This window comes from Cercospora kikuchii, assembly GCF_019650295.1.
Source record: "Cercospora kikuchii DNA, contig_00005, whole genome shotgun sequence".
Lineage (NCBI taxonomy): Eukaryota > Fungi > Ascomycota > Dothideomycetes > Mycosphaerellales > Mycosphaerellaceae > Cercospora > Cercospora kikuchii.
The window spans coordinates 292,519-305,986 of NW_025408586.1; the positions used below are offsets into that span (position 1 = coordinate 292,519).

The following is a 13,468-nucleotide window of genomic DNA, read 5'->3' on the forward strand; positions in this document are numbered from 1 at the left end:
CTACGGTGCACCGGGATGCTCTAACTATATAGTAAATCTCGATATCTATCCAGGACTAGGATGTCCTGGATATACAGTATGGGCTCAAGGAGAGAGCATGCGCAACCTCGCGGCGCTGCAGATAGGGACTAACAGGAATTTAGATTCTGAACGATTATACCTTATCAAAGCCTGCTCTTCATCTAGACCTGTTCCCAAACACGCTTCACTTTCTCCACGCATCGCATTATCTAGCATCACACAGAAAAGCGAACATACCTCAGTTATCCGTCTCGATTGATCAATACCGATTCAGCGAAAATGCTAACATTTCTCATCGACTATACATGGTATCGTATCGATGAAGACAGGCACAAAGATTATGCCCTTCTCTCTCTAGTTGTAAAGTCCCTCACGCGCACTGTCCCTGCGCGTCGGCGGACCAAAATGTATCTTCTGCTTCCGATCTCCGCCCTCACGACGCTCCTCCACTTCAACCTCACCATACCTCATCAACTCAGCCACAAGGTCATTCCCAAACAGCGCAGCAAGATCATCACGTTCCTCCGCAGAAACCACACCATCCGCCAGCCGCGATCCCTAATCGTACAAGTCCGATGGGTCATGATGATCTGAAGTGCTCTTCGTCGTTCCCCTCCCAATCTCTTCCATTTCCATTCCATCATCGGACTCAAGATGAATCTCATCTGCCATCGTGTCATCATCACCCATATCGTCATCAGTCAGTGGAATTCCATGGGTCGCGTCGAAGTGCACGTCGCGTGCAGGAGTATTCCTGCCTGCGTCACCAGAAGATCCATAAAGGTCCTCTTCACCAGCTGCAAGACTCTGCAACGTGGGATGGCCGACATCCATATCCATTCCCGAGTCTTCATCATCGTCACCGACGTGCCCAGAAATACTATCGGCGCCGTCACTAGCAGCGCCAACGCTCTGGAGGAAGCTGTCAGCGGCATCTGCATCAGCGCCGTCATCGCCGTCAACGGCATCGAAGCTCCATCCGGCGTCGCGGCTGAGGGTGAAACCAGAAGCAGTCGTGGCCGCATTACTACTCGTCGCCGTTGTCCTCGTTATCAGACGCCCCTCTGCTGCGGCTCCAATCCCACCATCGGCGCTTAGAATTCCCCTCTGGCTGTTGCTGTTCTTGTTCGCCCCGGCTCCTGCTCCGGCCAAGCCGCTCGACGACCCCGAGCCAGAGAGAGTTCGGCCGCCGAGCTTGCCTTCCCCCGATTCCTCATCTTCTGCTTCCTCGGCAGGCGCAGCAGGATTGCGATATTCGTTGACGAGATTCTGAAGGTATTCGGGTCCAAGAGGCTGATCGGAGCGTCGGCGGTAGAAGAGCAGGTAAGCAGCTGCAGAGTGGACACGATCTTCGCTGCCAATCTTGCTGGTCATGGAGTCATTGTAGTCATACCACTCCCCATCGTAGAAGTTCTTAGCCATGGCAGTGTAGTGCCCGCCACCAAGACCTCCGTAGTGGTTGTCTACAGCAAAGAGGTCATATGTGTAGTCCTTGCCGTCCTCCTTGCGACCGACTCTGTCGTTCATATCCAGACCGGTGATGGGGTAATCGACAAAGAGGTCAATCTTATCCCTGAAGGATCGATTGCCACCGAATCGCTTCAGATGGACCACCAGGATGTCGGGCAAAGTCCAGATCTCCAGTGTCTTCGTGGCACGCCGTAACTCCTTGCATCGATTGCAGTACCAGGCATTATCTTCCGAGAGCACCTCAGGTCGACTTGTCACGTCAAAACAATCATCTAGCAGAACGCCCTTCTTCTTCCGCAACTCGCGCTTGGCCTTCTTTGCGTCCTGCTCAGGATCTTCAAAGACTTTGATACCGCGTCGCCCATTGTCATCGCAAGTTGCATGGCCTCGCAAGTCATTCTCAACGTCTGCATTTCCGCCATACAAGCTGTCGAAACCTTCAGCCTTCCAGTCCAGCACAATACCTTCGCCGAGACGGATGTAGTACGGATTGTCATCGTCATCAGCTTGCTTGCTGCCAAACAGCCCGCTACTACCATTGCTGATCGCCGGAAGACCAGCTCGAGGCTTGCCTTTCTTGCTTGTCGTTACAACTCCGTTCTGATTGGCGCCACGCTTTTTGCCTTTCTGCTTCTTGCCTCGGTTCTTCTTCCGTCGGCCCTTGCGTGATGTGGCAGTGACTTCGCTTGGTTCCATGATGATATCACCTCCAGCTGTTTCATCGTCGCTACTATCCTCGATGACGGACTCGGAAAGCGGAGTAGCAGCGACGGCATCACCTAGAGTGATATCTGGCTCATCGCCTTCGAAACCATTGCTGACTGCAACGCTCTCTTCATCCGCTTGGCCGTCGGTTGAAGGTGTACCTGGCGTAGACTCTGCTGACGAGCTCGATGAATGCATCGAAGATCTCCTAGAAGATCGCTTGACACGTGAGAACATAGGGCGAATAGTGTCTTCTTTCACACCACTTTGCATCCCGTCAGAGCAGTGCATGCCACCTTTGCCTTGTCCGAATTTGAGGTCGAAGAGTTGGTTTCGCAGCGCGGGTGATACATAGTAATTCGAATCCATGTAGTTGGTCGGAATATAGACTTCACTCGCATCATCGGTCTCGTCCACGGTCGTCCCATTCGTCATCGTGGCATCGTGGTTATGCTGATCGAGCGAGACCTTGACGTAGCCCTCCTCAGATTGTGCAGAATGGTCACTAACACCCACTGATTCCTCTGAGCCATTCTGGTCCTGATCCTCGTCCTCGATTTCTTCGACACGGTTCGCACCAGGATCTTCCTCAAATTCCTTGAGAATTGGTCGGCTGGTTGTATTGGCAACCGCAGCGAGGACCTTCTTCAAGACAGTATCGTAGTCCTTGGCCTCCTCGCGTGAGACCGTGATGTAAAGCGGGTAATTCGCGAGTGAATACGATGTGAGACTTCTATCGGGAGTCCGCTGAAAAACTGGAACAGAGAACACCTCCGCCTGAGGAGCGTCCATGCCATCGGTAGGCACCGCATTCACTGCATTGCCATAATGGTATGACTTCCTCGCGGGGTTCTTCGGCACTTGCTCAAGCTCGTAGACAAAGATGTTATCATTACCTGTGATGCTGTGTTCGGATAAGCTGCTGCCATCGTCGAAGATCTTGTAGACCTTATGCTGGTAGATTTCGACCATCCACATCCGATTCGCATCCGCTCCAGGGTGCTTCTTCGCTAATGACTCCTTGAGAGTCTTGATGGACGCATTCTTGTCAATATCGATGTGATGTAAGACAGGTCTGCCATGGAGAGGAATGTACGTGATATCGTGCTGGAAGGCAATCTCCATGGGTAGCTGTACAGTCACCAGTGAGTACGGGTCAAATGTAATGCTGACTTTATCGCATTCGGGACATTCCATTTTGTTCTTGTAGAATCCGCTGAACAAGTCCATGGCAATGGAATCGTTCCGCTTCTTGTGATTCGTTCGGTACTGCTCTCCCAACTCGTGAATGTACGAAGGATCATGGACCTTGCTGTCTTCGGAGTCTGGGTTCTCCACATATGGCTTCTTGTGGATGCGGTTCAAATCCTCGTGGATGGCATCAACCAGGAAACTGAGGAACTCTTGCGAATCTTGTTGCCCATATCCCGAGAACATGGGCTGATGCCGACCCAGTGTATTCTTGAACTCCCTAGGTGAGAATGATCCGCCGGTGTTGTTGCCATAAATGCCCTGGATTACGGTGTGATACGCATTGGCCATGGCGCCATGATAGCCCAGTGGATTATCATTGTTGATTTCCGGCTTGTAGCTCTTGAGCATGAAGTAAATGGCGAGCTCTTCGACACTTCTTATGCACTGCAACGCCGAGTTCATGTAGCACGTGTTGCCGAGGTTTTGAAGTCCAACAGTACCGCGTGTCTTTCCGTTTTTCAGCGCTCGCCCTCGAGTCATCATACCTCCGGGCGCAGGACTACTCGCTCTGGAGTTGTTGGCTGTGGTTGCTTTAGAACCAAGGTTCTTGTTGACCAGACTCAGCACGCCCTTTTTGGAGTCTGATTGGAACTCGCCGCCTGCAGGACCGCCAATCTGCTCCTCAAGCAGCATTGTTAAATCTTCAAAGAAACCAGCAGTGTTCATAGTCGATCTGCCATTGAAATTGTCGTTGTGCGTCTGGTCCGCGAGAGGTACCTGTTCGAGCTCGGTGCCAACCTCCATCTTCTTGAAATCTTCAGGTGGAAGCACGAGCTTTGGCAATTCAGACTTCGCTGGCGAAGCAGAGCGTGAGGCAGGAGGAGTGATGGCCATGGCTCCGGAAGATGTGGTGTTAGGCTGATCGACCGCTACTTGTGTGGGATCCTTCAAACGCCACACTTTCACCTTCGTCGATATGGGGATGCCCGCAGCATTCTTCGCTCTCGTCAAAAAGCTCTTATACTTTTCGGACCGTGAGCTGACAATGCGCAGAGCGTCAGTTTCGTGTTTTTGACCAAACTTCTCTCTGCCCTCGCGTCGGGCTTTGAGTGCTTCCGTGGCAGTCGCTCCAGGTTTCTGCTTTGGCTTCTCCTGTTCTTCCGCGTCAGGCTGCTGCACCTTGCGAATAGTAACGATCGGAGGATAGAGCTCGTATTGAACATTTTCACCCGCCGCGTCTGCGTCAGCAGTGTTGTGTGCGTATCTGTAAATTGCTATCTGGCCAGAGGTCGACCCGTAATTCGCGGCAATGTCTCCATAGGCAGATGCAGGCAGTATTGTGAACTCGTCGTCAGGTCTGAGGCCAGGTCTCAGTGGAATGAAGTGCTTTCCGTGCGCGTCGTGCAGATGCGGTTCTTCAAATCCGCCCTCAGGGACGATATCCGAATTGTCAAGGGGTCCGACTGGCCCTTCTCGAGCTTCTTTGGGGAATGACTTATCATCAAGGCCATCCGCAGTCCGGGACAAGACTCGGGCGAGCCACTTGTTAGATATGCAAACGCCCACATCGCCCTCTGCAGGAGCACGTGCTGCCAGAGTCCTGACATGATTGACCTGCTGCGTGATCTGCTCCGTTGTATACTCATCTGTGCCCTTTGCATGCACTCCCTGGTCTTCCTTCGAATACGGAGGCAGCTCTTCTTCCTCTGCAGATGTCAACCCATTTGTGCCCTGCGCTTTTTCTGCACTGCTCTCTTGCATCTCCGTCATCGCAACATCAAAATCAGATGGTTGCTCCGTCTGCTCACCCTCCTTCGGAAAGCTCCCAGGCGGCGGAGGCGCAGCGTTGGCCGAAGCAGGTGCAGCATCCGCCGCAGTGACAGCGGCGCTAGACGTCGTTTGCTTCTTCGCACCCTCCATTTCTTCAGCAGTTCGCTTCGCCGGACTCATAGACCTGCCCCCACCAATCGTCCGCCCAGGACTCACCACCGCCCTCTCTTCCATCCTCTCATCCGCCGCACCTCCAATCGTAACCTCAGCGAGAGCAGCGCTGGGACTGCTCGCTCTCTCTCCAAGTGAAGACGGCGAAGAAGGTCCTCCTTCCAGCAGCGGCTGTTCGCGACTCGGTAGAACTTCGTCGTGCAAGTGCGGAGGGATGAATCGCGGGGGCGATGATCGGACGTCGAGTTGTTCGAAAAGGCCAGAAGTGCCTGTATGCAGAGTTTGGTGTGGTTGTTGTCGCTCGACAACGGCGTCTGCAGTGGGCGAACGGGCAGGTGACGAAGAGCGATCGTCGTTGGAGGAAGAGACAGTCGTCGGCCTGGCAGCGGCGAAGGGAGCGAGCTTGCGCTTTTTCTGCGACGAAGCCAGGGTGGGGTGTGGTGAAGCAGACAAGTGCTTCACGAGGGCAACGGGAAAAGACAGTGCGGTTTGTCAGTCAGCGTGACCAGCGCGGCCGATGATGAAAGCTGTTTTGGCAAAATGCTGGCTGCTTCTTTGCGGGCCGCTGCAGTCACTTCGGTCGGCGACAACGGCGGATGCTGGCGACAGGGACTTGATTGCGGAGTGCAGTCGTCACGTCGGCGCCATGTGGAATAAGGAGCGCGGTGGGTGGATCGATTCAATTCTGTCCAGGTCGCGGGGAACGGGAATGTTTGTGTCGCCGGAGGAGGAAGAAAGTGCCACCACCAGGGCCGGTTGTGGAGGTGAGCTGCGGCGTGCGTCAAACCGTCGGTGAAATGGCCACCCGACACACTTTTCACGACATCAGCTGCACTTGATCTCATTCACTGGGACACACCTCGATTCTATACGTCGAAGCTGAAAATCAGGATAGAGGCCGCTCTGGCTACCGAGAAGGAGCTTCGATGCGGCGAAGTTGTCGTCATAAGCTTCCTGCTGCCTCAACACAGCCCAGCCCTACCGTCGTTACACTTCACCAACACGCGAGGCAATAAGCATAAAACTAAAAAAGACGTGACCAGCACGCGCCAATCCGCGTCATTCGTCGACTATCTCAATCCGAAATCCCTCACAACTCCGTAAAGCTCGCGCCTCCCTCTCCAGGAACGCGTCGAGCATGCGAACCATGCAAGCGGCCATGTACACATCTGTTCCGAAAGTCTTCGCTCAAACGCAAACACCAAAGTCACTCCTTTCCCAGTCCCCTAGAAAAATGCACAATCAAACGCCGATTCATGACTTTCGTAGTACCTTTTGATCTCACGCGCCTCCCTCACTCGGCTGGCACTCCATAGCGATCCTCATCCTGCACCGCCTTGACATATCTGACAAATGCCTTCTTATGCACCATGCCTGCATACTTGCCCTCGTGCAAGACGCAGATATATCTCAGACCCATCTTCGCGAAGCACTCAAACACCAAATCCATCGGACTTGTTATATCCAATGCCACTGGCGCCGGGTCAATGTAGGGAGTCAGGTCAGTCGGATCGCTGTCTTCGCCGATGGTGCTGGCGGGACGGGGACGTGCATGTTCCGCATCTCCGACATTGTCTTCTCGCGCAGTGTCCGAATCGTTCTCCTCTGCCGAAACACCGGTCGAAGGCCGCGCGCTGCCCTGAACAGCTTGATCGTGCGCGTCCATGCGGCACATGGCCTCTTCTTCGTCAGGAATGCGGTCGAGTGCGAACTCGAGATCCGGCCCTGGAATCAAGCCTTCTAGGACGCCATTCTTGAGAATGGGTAGACCACCATCGAGCTCACCAGCCATATGTAGGTACTCCAGCTTAAAGCGAAGCTGCTTCGCTGGCACAAACGGCGAATTCGAAATATCAATGTAACGATTCGGCATCGGCTCCGGTGTGATGTCGCCGAGATCAGTGCTGAACACAGGTCGGACCTTGTGATCGAGGTAGGGGTAGGCATTCATATCTGTCAGCAAGTCGTACACGCTCAACGGCTCGAGAGCATCAGCAGTCCACTTGGCTATCAGCACGCCCATCGAGAACGGTAGAACGTGCTCCAAGCTGCCTGTGAGCTCAAAGAGGATGACTGCAAGCGTCACGGAGAGACGAGTGACACCGCACATCGTGGCTCCTGCCGCGACCAGCGCGTAGACGCCAGGAACAACGCACTCCTCTGGATTGCCATCGATGTGGCAGTTTGAGAAGACCGCCAGGTCGGGATGCTTCAGCACCACCAGCTGGACAATATGCCCCACGATACGTCCCGCCAGACCACCAACCACCATGGATGGCACATAGATTCCAGCAGGCACTTTGATGCCAAACGTGACTGTTGTCAAGACCGCCTTCAGGATGAAGGCCACCAGTAGATACTTGATCGTTGATGGAATCTGTTCTTCTGTAGGACACAGCGCAGATCCAGAGTTCGAGAAGCTGCTGCAAGGCGCAGAGAGCTCAAACAGGAGCTCCGCCACAGGCAGTCTCAGGAACCGGTTCCAGAAACTAACCAAACCGGTGACCAGCGCCACGAGGAAGACTTCCAGCATTGGGTAAGACTTGATAAAACTCAGCTTCCTGAATGTCTTAGCCCAAAGTCTGGAAGCTTTAATGAACAACGCTCCGAGCACGCCGCCAAGCACTCCCAAACAAGCGAAGACGATCAACTCGAATGAGTTCCAATCTGTCAAATATCGCACCTCGAAGAGCACGATCTTGTTCGTCCCGTATGGGTTGAGGGCTTTGAGCGATAGAGCCGCGGCGATGCAGCAGAAGAATGTCCGGAAGAGCGTCTTGGGAGGGAAATAGTAGCTGACTTCCTCCAAACTGAACAATACACCTCCGATTGGCGCTCCGAAAGCAACAGCCACACCAGCGGCAGCAGAAGCGGATAAGATCTCCCTTCGTTTCGCGTCGTTGTCGTGGTACTTGGACGAGAATCGAGTGATGATGTTGCCAATACACGTGGCGATGTGCACGTAAGGGCCTTCCTTTCCCACTGACATGCCCGAGCCGACACTCAATACAATACCAATCGCCTTGCACATCAGCGTCCTCACACCGAGATAACCGTGCAAGACGAATCCGGAAAGAATGACTCTAACCTCAGCTACACCGCTTCCGGCAGCTGGGTAGTAGGTGACTGGAGGCCTCCTCGCTGCTTCCTCGAACCTCTGTGTCGGACTGACATATCCGCTCACATATCCACTCTTGGTCCCTCCCTCCGTGCCAGACTTGGTAGGATCATGATGATCCGCTGCCAAATTCTCATCCAACGTACTCAAGCTGATTGCACTTGAGATCGTCGTCTTGGTCTGCAGTGTAATCAGACACCCAATCAGCGCCAAACTCACACACCAAACCACAAATGCCCCATAGTCCTTCCACATGGCCGACTGATCCTCAGCAGTGGTATTATTCGACCCCGACCACCGCATCCAACTCTCACACTCACTGGCTCCAGTACAGCACATCCTCTTACTGTACCACCAATGCGTCCCGCAGTACCCATTCTTATAATCGAAGATGGTCGCCTCAGTGATATCGATCAAGTATGCAAACGCCGCTGTCATGCATCCGATAATAAATACCAACACCCAACCAATACCTCCATCGAAGAAAGCCCAAACTCGTCCTCGAAAATCTTTCCGTGATCGAAGCTCTTTCACACGATATGCGTCCGCAATACTGTCATGTACCCAGTCGGTCGAAGTAAACTGATCATACCACACACGATCATCCCAGTAGAGTTTCTGCCTCAATTTCGAACTGGTAGGGCCTCGTCGGGTATCGTTGTCCTCTTCCCCTCTGTATGTGGAAGGGTTGATAGCTTTCATGAGACCACGAGCGAAAGATCCTCGACGGCTCCCTCGGGCGGAGTGCACGTAGCTGTGGGCTCGAGCGAAGCCATAGCGAGGCGTACTGGGGGCGGAAACGGTGCGGTAGTCTCGTCGAGAGAGGGCGGGATTTTCGGGTGCGAGGAGGGCGCTCGATTCGGTGGTGCCTCCGCCGCCTTGGACGCTGCGATGGCGGTGGCGGATGTCGGTGTCGGAGGGCTGGTGGGAAGCGAGGCGGCGGGTCGCGGTTGGGGAGGTGTGAGATTGGGGAGCAGCGGACATGTTGTAATGATGCTGTTGCTGCTGTTGGTTGGAGAAGGCATTTCGGTAGGCGTTTCGAATGGCTTCAGCCTGTTGCTCGTCGATCTCATAGTCATCGTCGTCGTCATCTTCGCGATTGGAAGACGCGTGTGAAGCCACCGACTTAGGCATGGTGGACGTTTAGAGGGGAATCGAAGGTGGCAGCGGTAGCGGACCTTCCTCGATCTTTAGCATGGTCCGGTGCTTGTATACGTATATGTCCTCCACGCGTCCGAGGCGAGCAGAAGACGGCGGACGGGGAAGGTGTAGTGAATATAGCTGCTATATGTGCTGGTAGATGTCCGGCGTGGTTCTGCGGCGACGGCGTGGTAGTTCTAGCAGGAATGGGTTGTCATCGGACAGGAGCAGGCATCTCTCACGCCCCGTGATACTGCCGAACTAAGACACACGATCACCTTTCAGCCGTGCCGCGCCTCACAATTCGTCTTGGAATGTCGTCCACATGTCAAAGTGTGTGCGGAAGAGCTGACATAAGTAAAGCGCGGCCGGTGGTTGCGTGCGAGGGTCAAGATACGAGGTGCTTCATGCTGCGTCTTGGCCGTTGTCGATCTTCCAGCACTCTCCACGACAGCTTTCTCACCACAACACACTCCCAGCAGCAGACTAGGATCCGGGAATCTCATCGTCATCGTGCTCCGCGGCGGCAACGGGCATCCCTCAGATAAGGCGTGACATTCATGCCATACTGACTATCTTCACCACACCAGTTCACCAGCACTTCCATGTGACACACCCACTGCACGGGCCTGACGTCTCACGAGGTGATCGTGCGCCATCATTCACGGAGCTGCCTGCATTAGCGCCCCTCCATCCCACCCACCCTGAATGCCATGGCGCGTTTCTGCACCCTCCCCGGTCCAGAGATGCACCTCTGAAACTGGAGACGCCGCTACAGTGGAGAGCAACAATGCAAGGGCACGTCACCGATCGAGCGTGAATAGCAACATGAAGCTATTCTGGCGTGGCGGTGAATGGGCGGGCACAACTGCGGATGCTCTGGGTAGAGACGCATCTACATATGTACACACCTGGTTGGACGGCATCCTTCCAGCGGACCCAGACAGGAATGCGCAGTGCGCCACCAAGGCAGAATCGACGAAATGCCAAGGAGCAGGTCCTGTCGTCCGTTGACTTCAGCTCTTAACTGACATCGTCTTCTTCACCTCGCGCCAAAAAATTCTAGCTGTATGCGTTAGACAAAGAATAGGTGCCCGGCCAGTCCTACGCTAGAGACTTGCCCAGCTACGTCAGTGAACAACAGTCTGCATTCAGTGATCTCGGACGGCATTTCTAGACACTGGAAATCGATACCGCCGTGCACACCTCTTCTGCTGGATCTGCCGCTGTAGAATCAGGTCCGTGCTGCCTTGGCCACGCTCGCCATGCTCATACACATGGAACGCATGGTGCCAAGTCGCTCTGCCTCGAGAATGCTCCAAGGCAAGCACACATGCATAAAAAGTCAGTCGGTGTGTAAATGCCAGCTTCCATCGTTCAGAAGCTCTCCAATTGCCGAACACCACTGCCTCGACCTGCACCAGCATGGTGTCCTGGACGATTGTTGAACTCTGGAGTTTGACGGGGTACCGCAGACTGCCCAAAGCACAGTCCACGAGGGGAGTCATCATGATGATTGGGGATATCGACGGGACCATCGTATCAAGATCACGTCAGCAGCGTCCAGTGTCTCAATTCATCAAGCAGCAGACCAAGCATTGTAGGGCGCGGGTGACTGCAATACGCACATTTACGCCCGTTGTCCCCGCGTACGGTAGCCAAACGGATCGGTCATCCGGGAGGGGTACCATGTCGAGAACTCTATTCCAATGTCATGTCCGAGATAGCTACGAGACTTCACCTCAAGCCCTCCAAGGTCCAACAGCTGACAACTTACGCAAGCACATGTATTTATGCAGCTCAAGCTTTTCAGAGCAACTTGTAGATCCATTGACACCAAAGATTAACAGAAGACCGAATCGAAAACCAGCTGACAACTCTGCAGCTCTGAAGACATGGCAGCAACACAGCAACAAAGCGAGACAGATGCGTACATCGCCAACACTCCCAGATACCACACCAACAAAGATGCGGCATACGTCCTTCCGAATGATGAAGTGGAACACATACGCCTCGAAGAACAAGCCGCTCACCTTCAAGCAATTATGAACAACAACATCATACACAGTCCCATTCCAACCAACATTCAAGATGCCAAAATGCTCGACATCGGCTGCGGGACAGGAATCGTAACCGACTTCATTGGCAACCGCTTCCCGAATGCCCAAGTCTACGGCCTCGACATCTCCGACGTACCAGTCCACATCCGCAACCATCCACCAAACGTCCAATTCCTCAAGGGCAATGCCACCACAAACTCCCCAGACCAATGGCTCACACAGGATGCTTCTTCCAGACCAGTCCTTGACTCATCCACCCACTTCGACCTCATTTTCTCTCGCCTTCTCGTTTGCGGAATGACCAACTGGCCACAATACGTCTCTCGTGTGCACACCCTCCTCAAACCTGGTGGCCGCATCGAACTCCACGACATCGATTGGACGTGGTATAATTCCCTTTCTCCCACTCCTGAAACTCCCATCTCAGACACCTGGAAATGGCTCACAGCCGCCAAATCCGTCGCTTCCAAACGCGGAATGGACTGGACTTGTGCTCGGTCTCTCCCTCAATGGCTTTCTGAAGCCGGATTTCAAGATATCGAAGTCAAGAAGTATAAATGGCCGCATGGTGGGTCCTGGCAAAAGGATCCAGTGTGGCAGGCTTGGGGTGATTTTGTGGTAAAGGAGATGAAGGGTTTGGTGTGGCATGTGATTCCCAGGACGTTGAAGGGTGAAGGATATAGCGAGCAGGAAGTCAAGGACTTTCAAGAGGAGGCGGTAAGGGATATGGAAGCGGAAGAGGGGAAGCATTGGGTCTTCTGGGTTGTGACGGGGAGGAAGGCGGAGGAGTGATGTCGGAGGAGGTATTACTCGGGATAGTTGGTGCGAGTTAAGGCTACGACTGAATGTCAATGAAGTCAAAGTCTCTCTGGGCAGAAGCGCTAGGCTTGAAAGTTGCCTGAGCTCGTCTGGTAGCTACACATATGGCCCGTAACAGTCATCGCCACGCAAAGTGGAGAAGCACGAATGCTTTGTTCGTGACTGAGATTGAAATATATCTGCGCCACTTCAATTGAACCCAACCCCCATCCGCTCACTCATCCGAAGGCAACCCTCTCTTCAGCAACTCCACAGTCTTCGTCTTATCCCAATACAAACTAACTTCCTTAAACTGCAACCCCAAATACCCATCCCCATCCGCCTCATCCGCCTTCCCAATCTCACAAATCCAAGCCACCGGCGCCTCAACATCAGCCTCATCACCAACATTCCCTTTCAACCACAACAACCTGCGAAACTGCGCATGGACTTTCGTAACTTTTTGCCCTTCGGCGGTCTTATAACTATGCTGCATATAATACTCCGGAACATGCTGAATCTTCTCAAACGAGAAGAAAAGGTCTTTCATCCAAGTTTTCATTTCTTCGGCGCCATGGAAGAGTTTGCCGGTTTCGCTGCGGAAGAGGACTTTGGGGCTGTAGTATTTTGTCATGGGGGTTTGGGCAAAGGTTCTGGAGTCGACTGCTCGGCCGTATGCTTCGAAGAATCTTTGCTCGGGGGGTTTGTTTGGATCTTCGGTTGTCCAGGTCCAGGCATTATCTATGTAGAGGCTTGATGCTACCATTGGAATTTCTATAGAGTAGAGGTACGTGCTCAATGCTGTAGAGTGGTGGCTTTGATGGAAGGTCATCTTGACCTTGACGTGGGTAACACATGACTTTCCGTGATCACTCATCAAGTCGCTGAGGGGTGAACAATTCAGAAAGAGTTCTCCAAGACCCTTGTAAAGCCTCGCGTGCGTCGTGAAATGCTTGTATGCGGCTTCCTCTGATACACGGCAAGCGAGCTGTTATCAATGAGTGTAAAGCACACATGTATG

At 53.5% G+C, this 13,468-nt stretch overlaps 4 protein-coding genes across 4 annotated transcripts; 1 reads left to right on the forward strand and 3 right to left on the reverse strand.

Moving 5' to 3' along the window:
* Nucleotides 1–579: 579 nt before the first annotated feature.
* Nucleotides 580–5,394, reverse strand: CKM354_000790900 (uncharacterized protein; the record flags this gene model as incomplete). The annotated part of the gene is made up of 1 exon (XM_044803270.1): nucleotides 580–5,394. The coding sequence occupies one exon, from the start codon at nucleotides 5,392–5,394 to the stop codon at nucleotides 580–582; it is 4,815 nt and encodes a 1,604-aa protein (XP_044659205.1).
* A 1,231-nt stretch (nucleotides 5,395–6,625) lies between these two features.
* On the reverse strand, nucleotides 6,626–9,583 carry CKM354_000791000 (uncharacterized protein; the record flags this gene model as incomplete). The annotated part of the gene is made up of 1 exon (XM_044803271.1): nucleotides 6,626–9,583. One exon carries the CDS (start codon nucleotides 9,581–9,583, stop codon nucleotides 6,626–6,628), a length of 2,958 nt encoding a protein of 985 aa, XP_044659206.1.
* A 1,901-nt stretch (nucleotides 9,584–11,484) lies between these two features.
* Nucleotides 11,485–12,441, forward strand: CKM354_000791100 (uncharacterized protein; the record flags this gene model as incomplete). Its single annotated transcript, XM_044803272.1, has 1 exon — nucleotides 11,485–12,441. One exon carries the CDS (start codon nucleotides 11,485–11,487, stop codon nucleotides 12,439–12,441), a length of 957 nt encoding a protein of 318 aa, XP_044659207.1.
* Nucleotides 12,442–12,682: 241 nt separating this feature from the next.
* CKM354_000791200 (uncharacterized protein) lies at nucleotides 12,683–13,081 on the reverse strand (the record flags this gene model as incomplete). Its single annotated transcript, XM_044803273.1, has 1 exon — nucleotides 12,683–13,081. The coding sequence occupies one exon, from the start codon at nucleotides 13,079–13,081 to the stop codon at nucleotides 12,683–12,685; it is 399 nt and encodes a 132-aa protein (XP_044659208.1).
* Nucleotides 13,082–13,468: the final 387 nt, after the last annotated feature.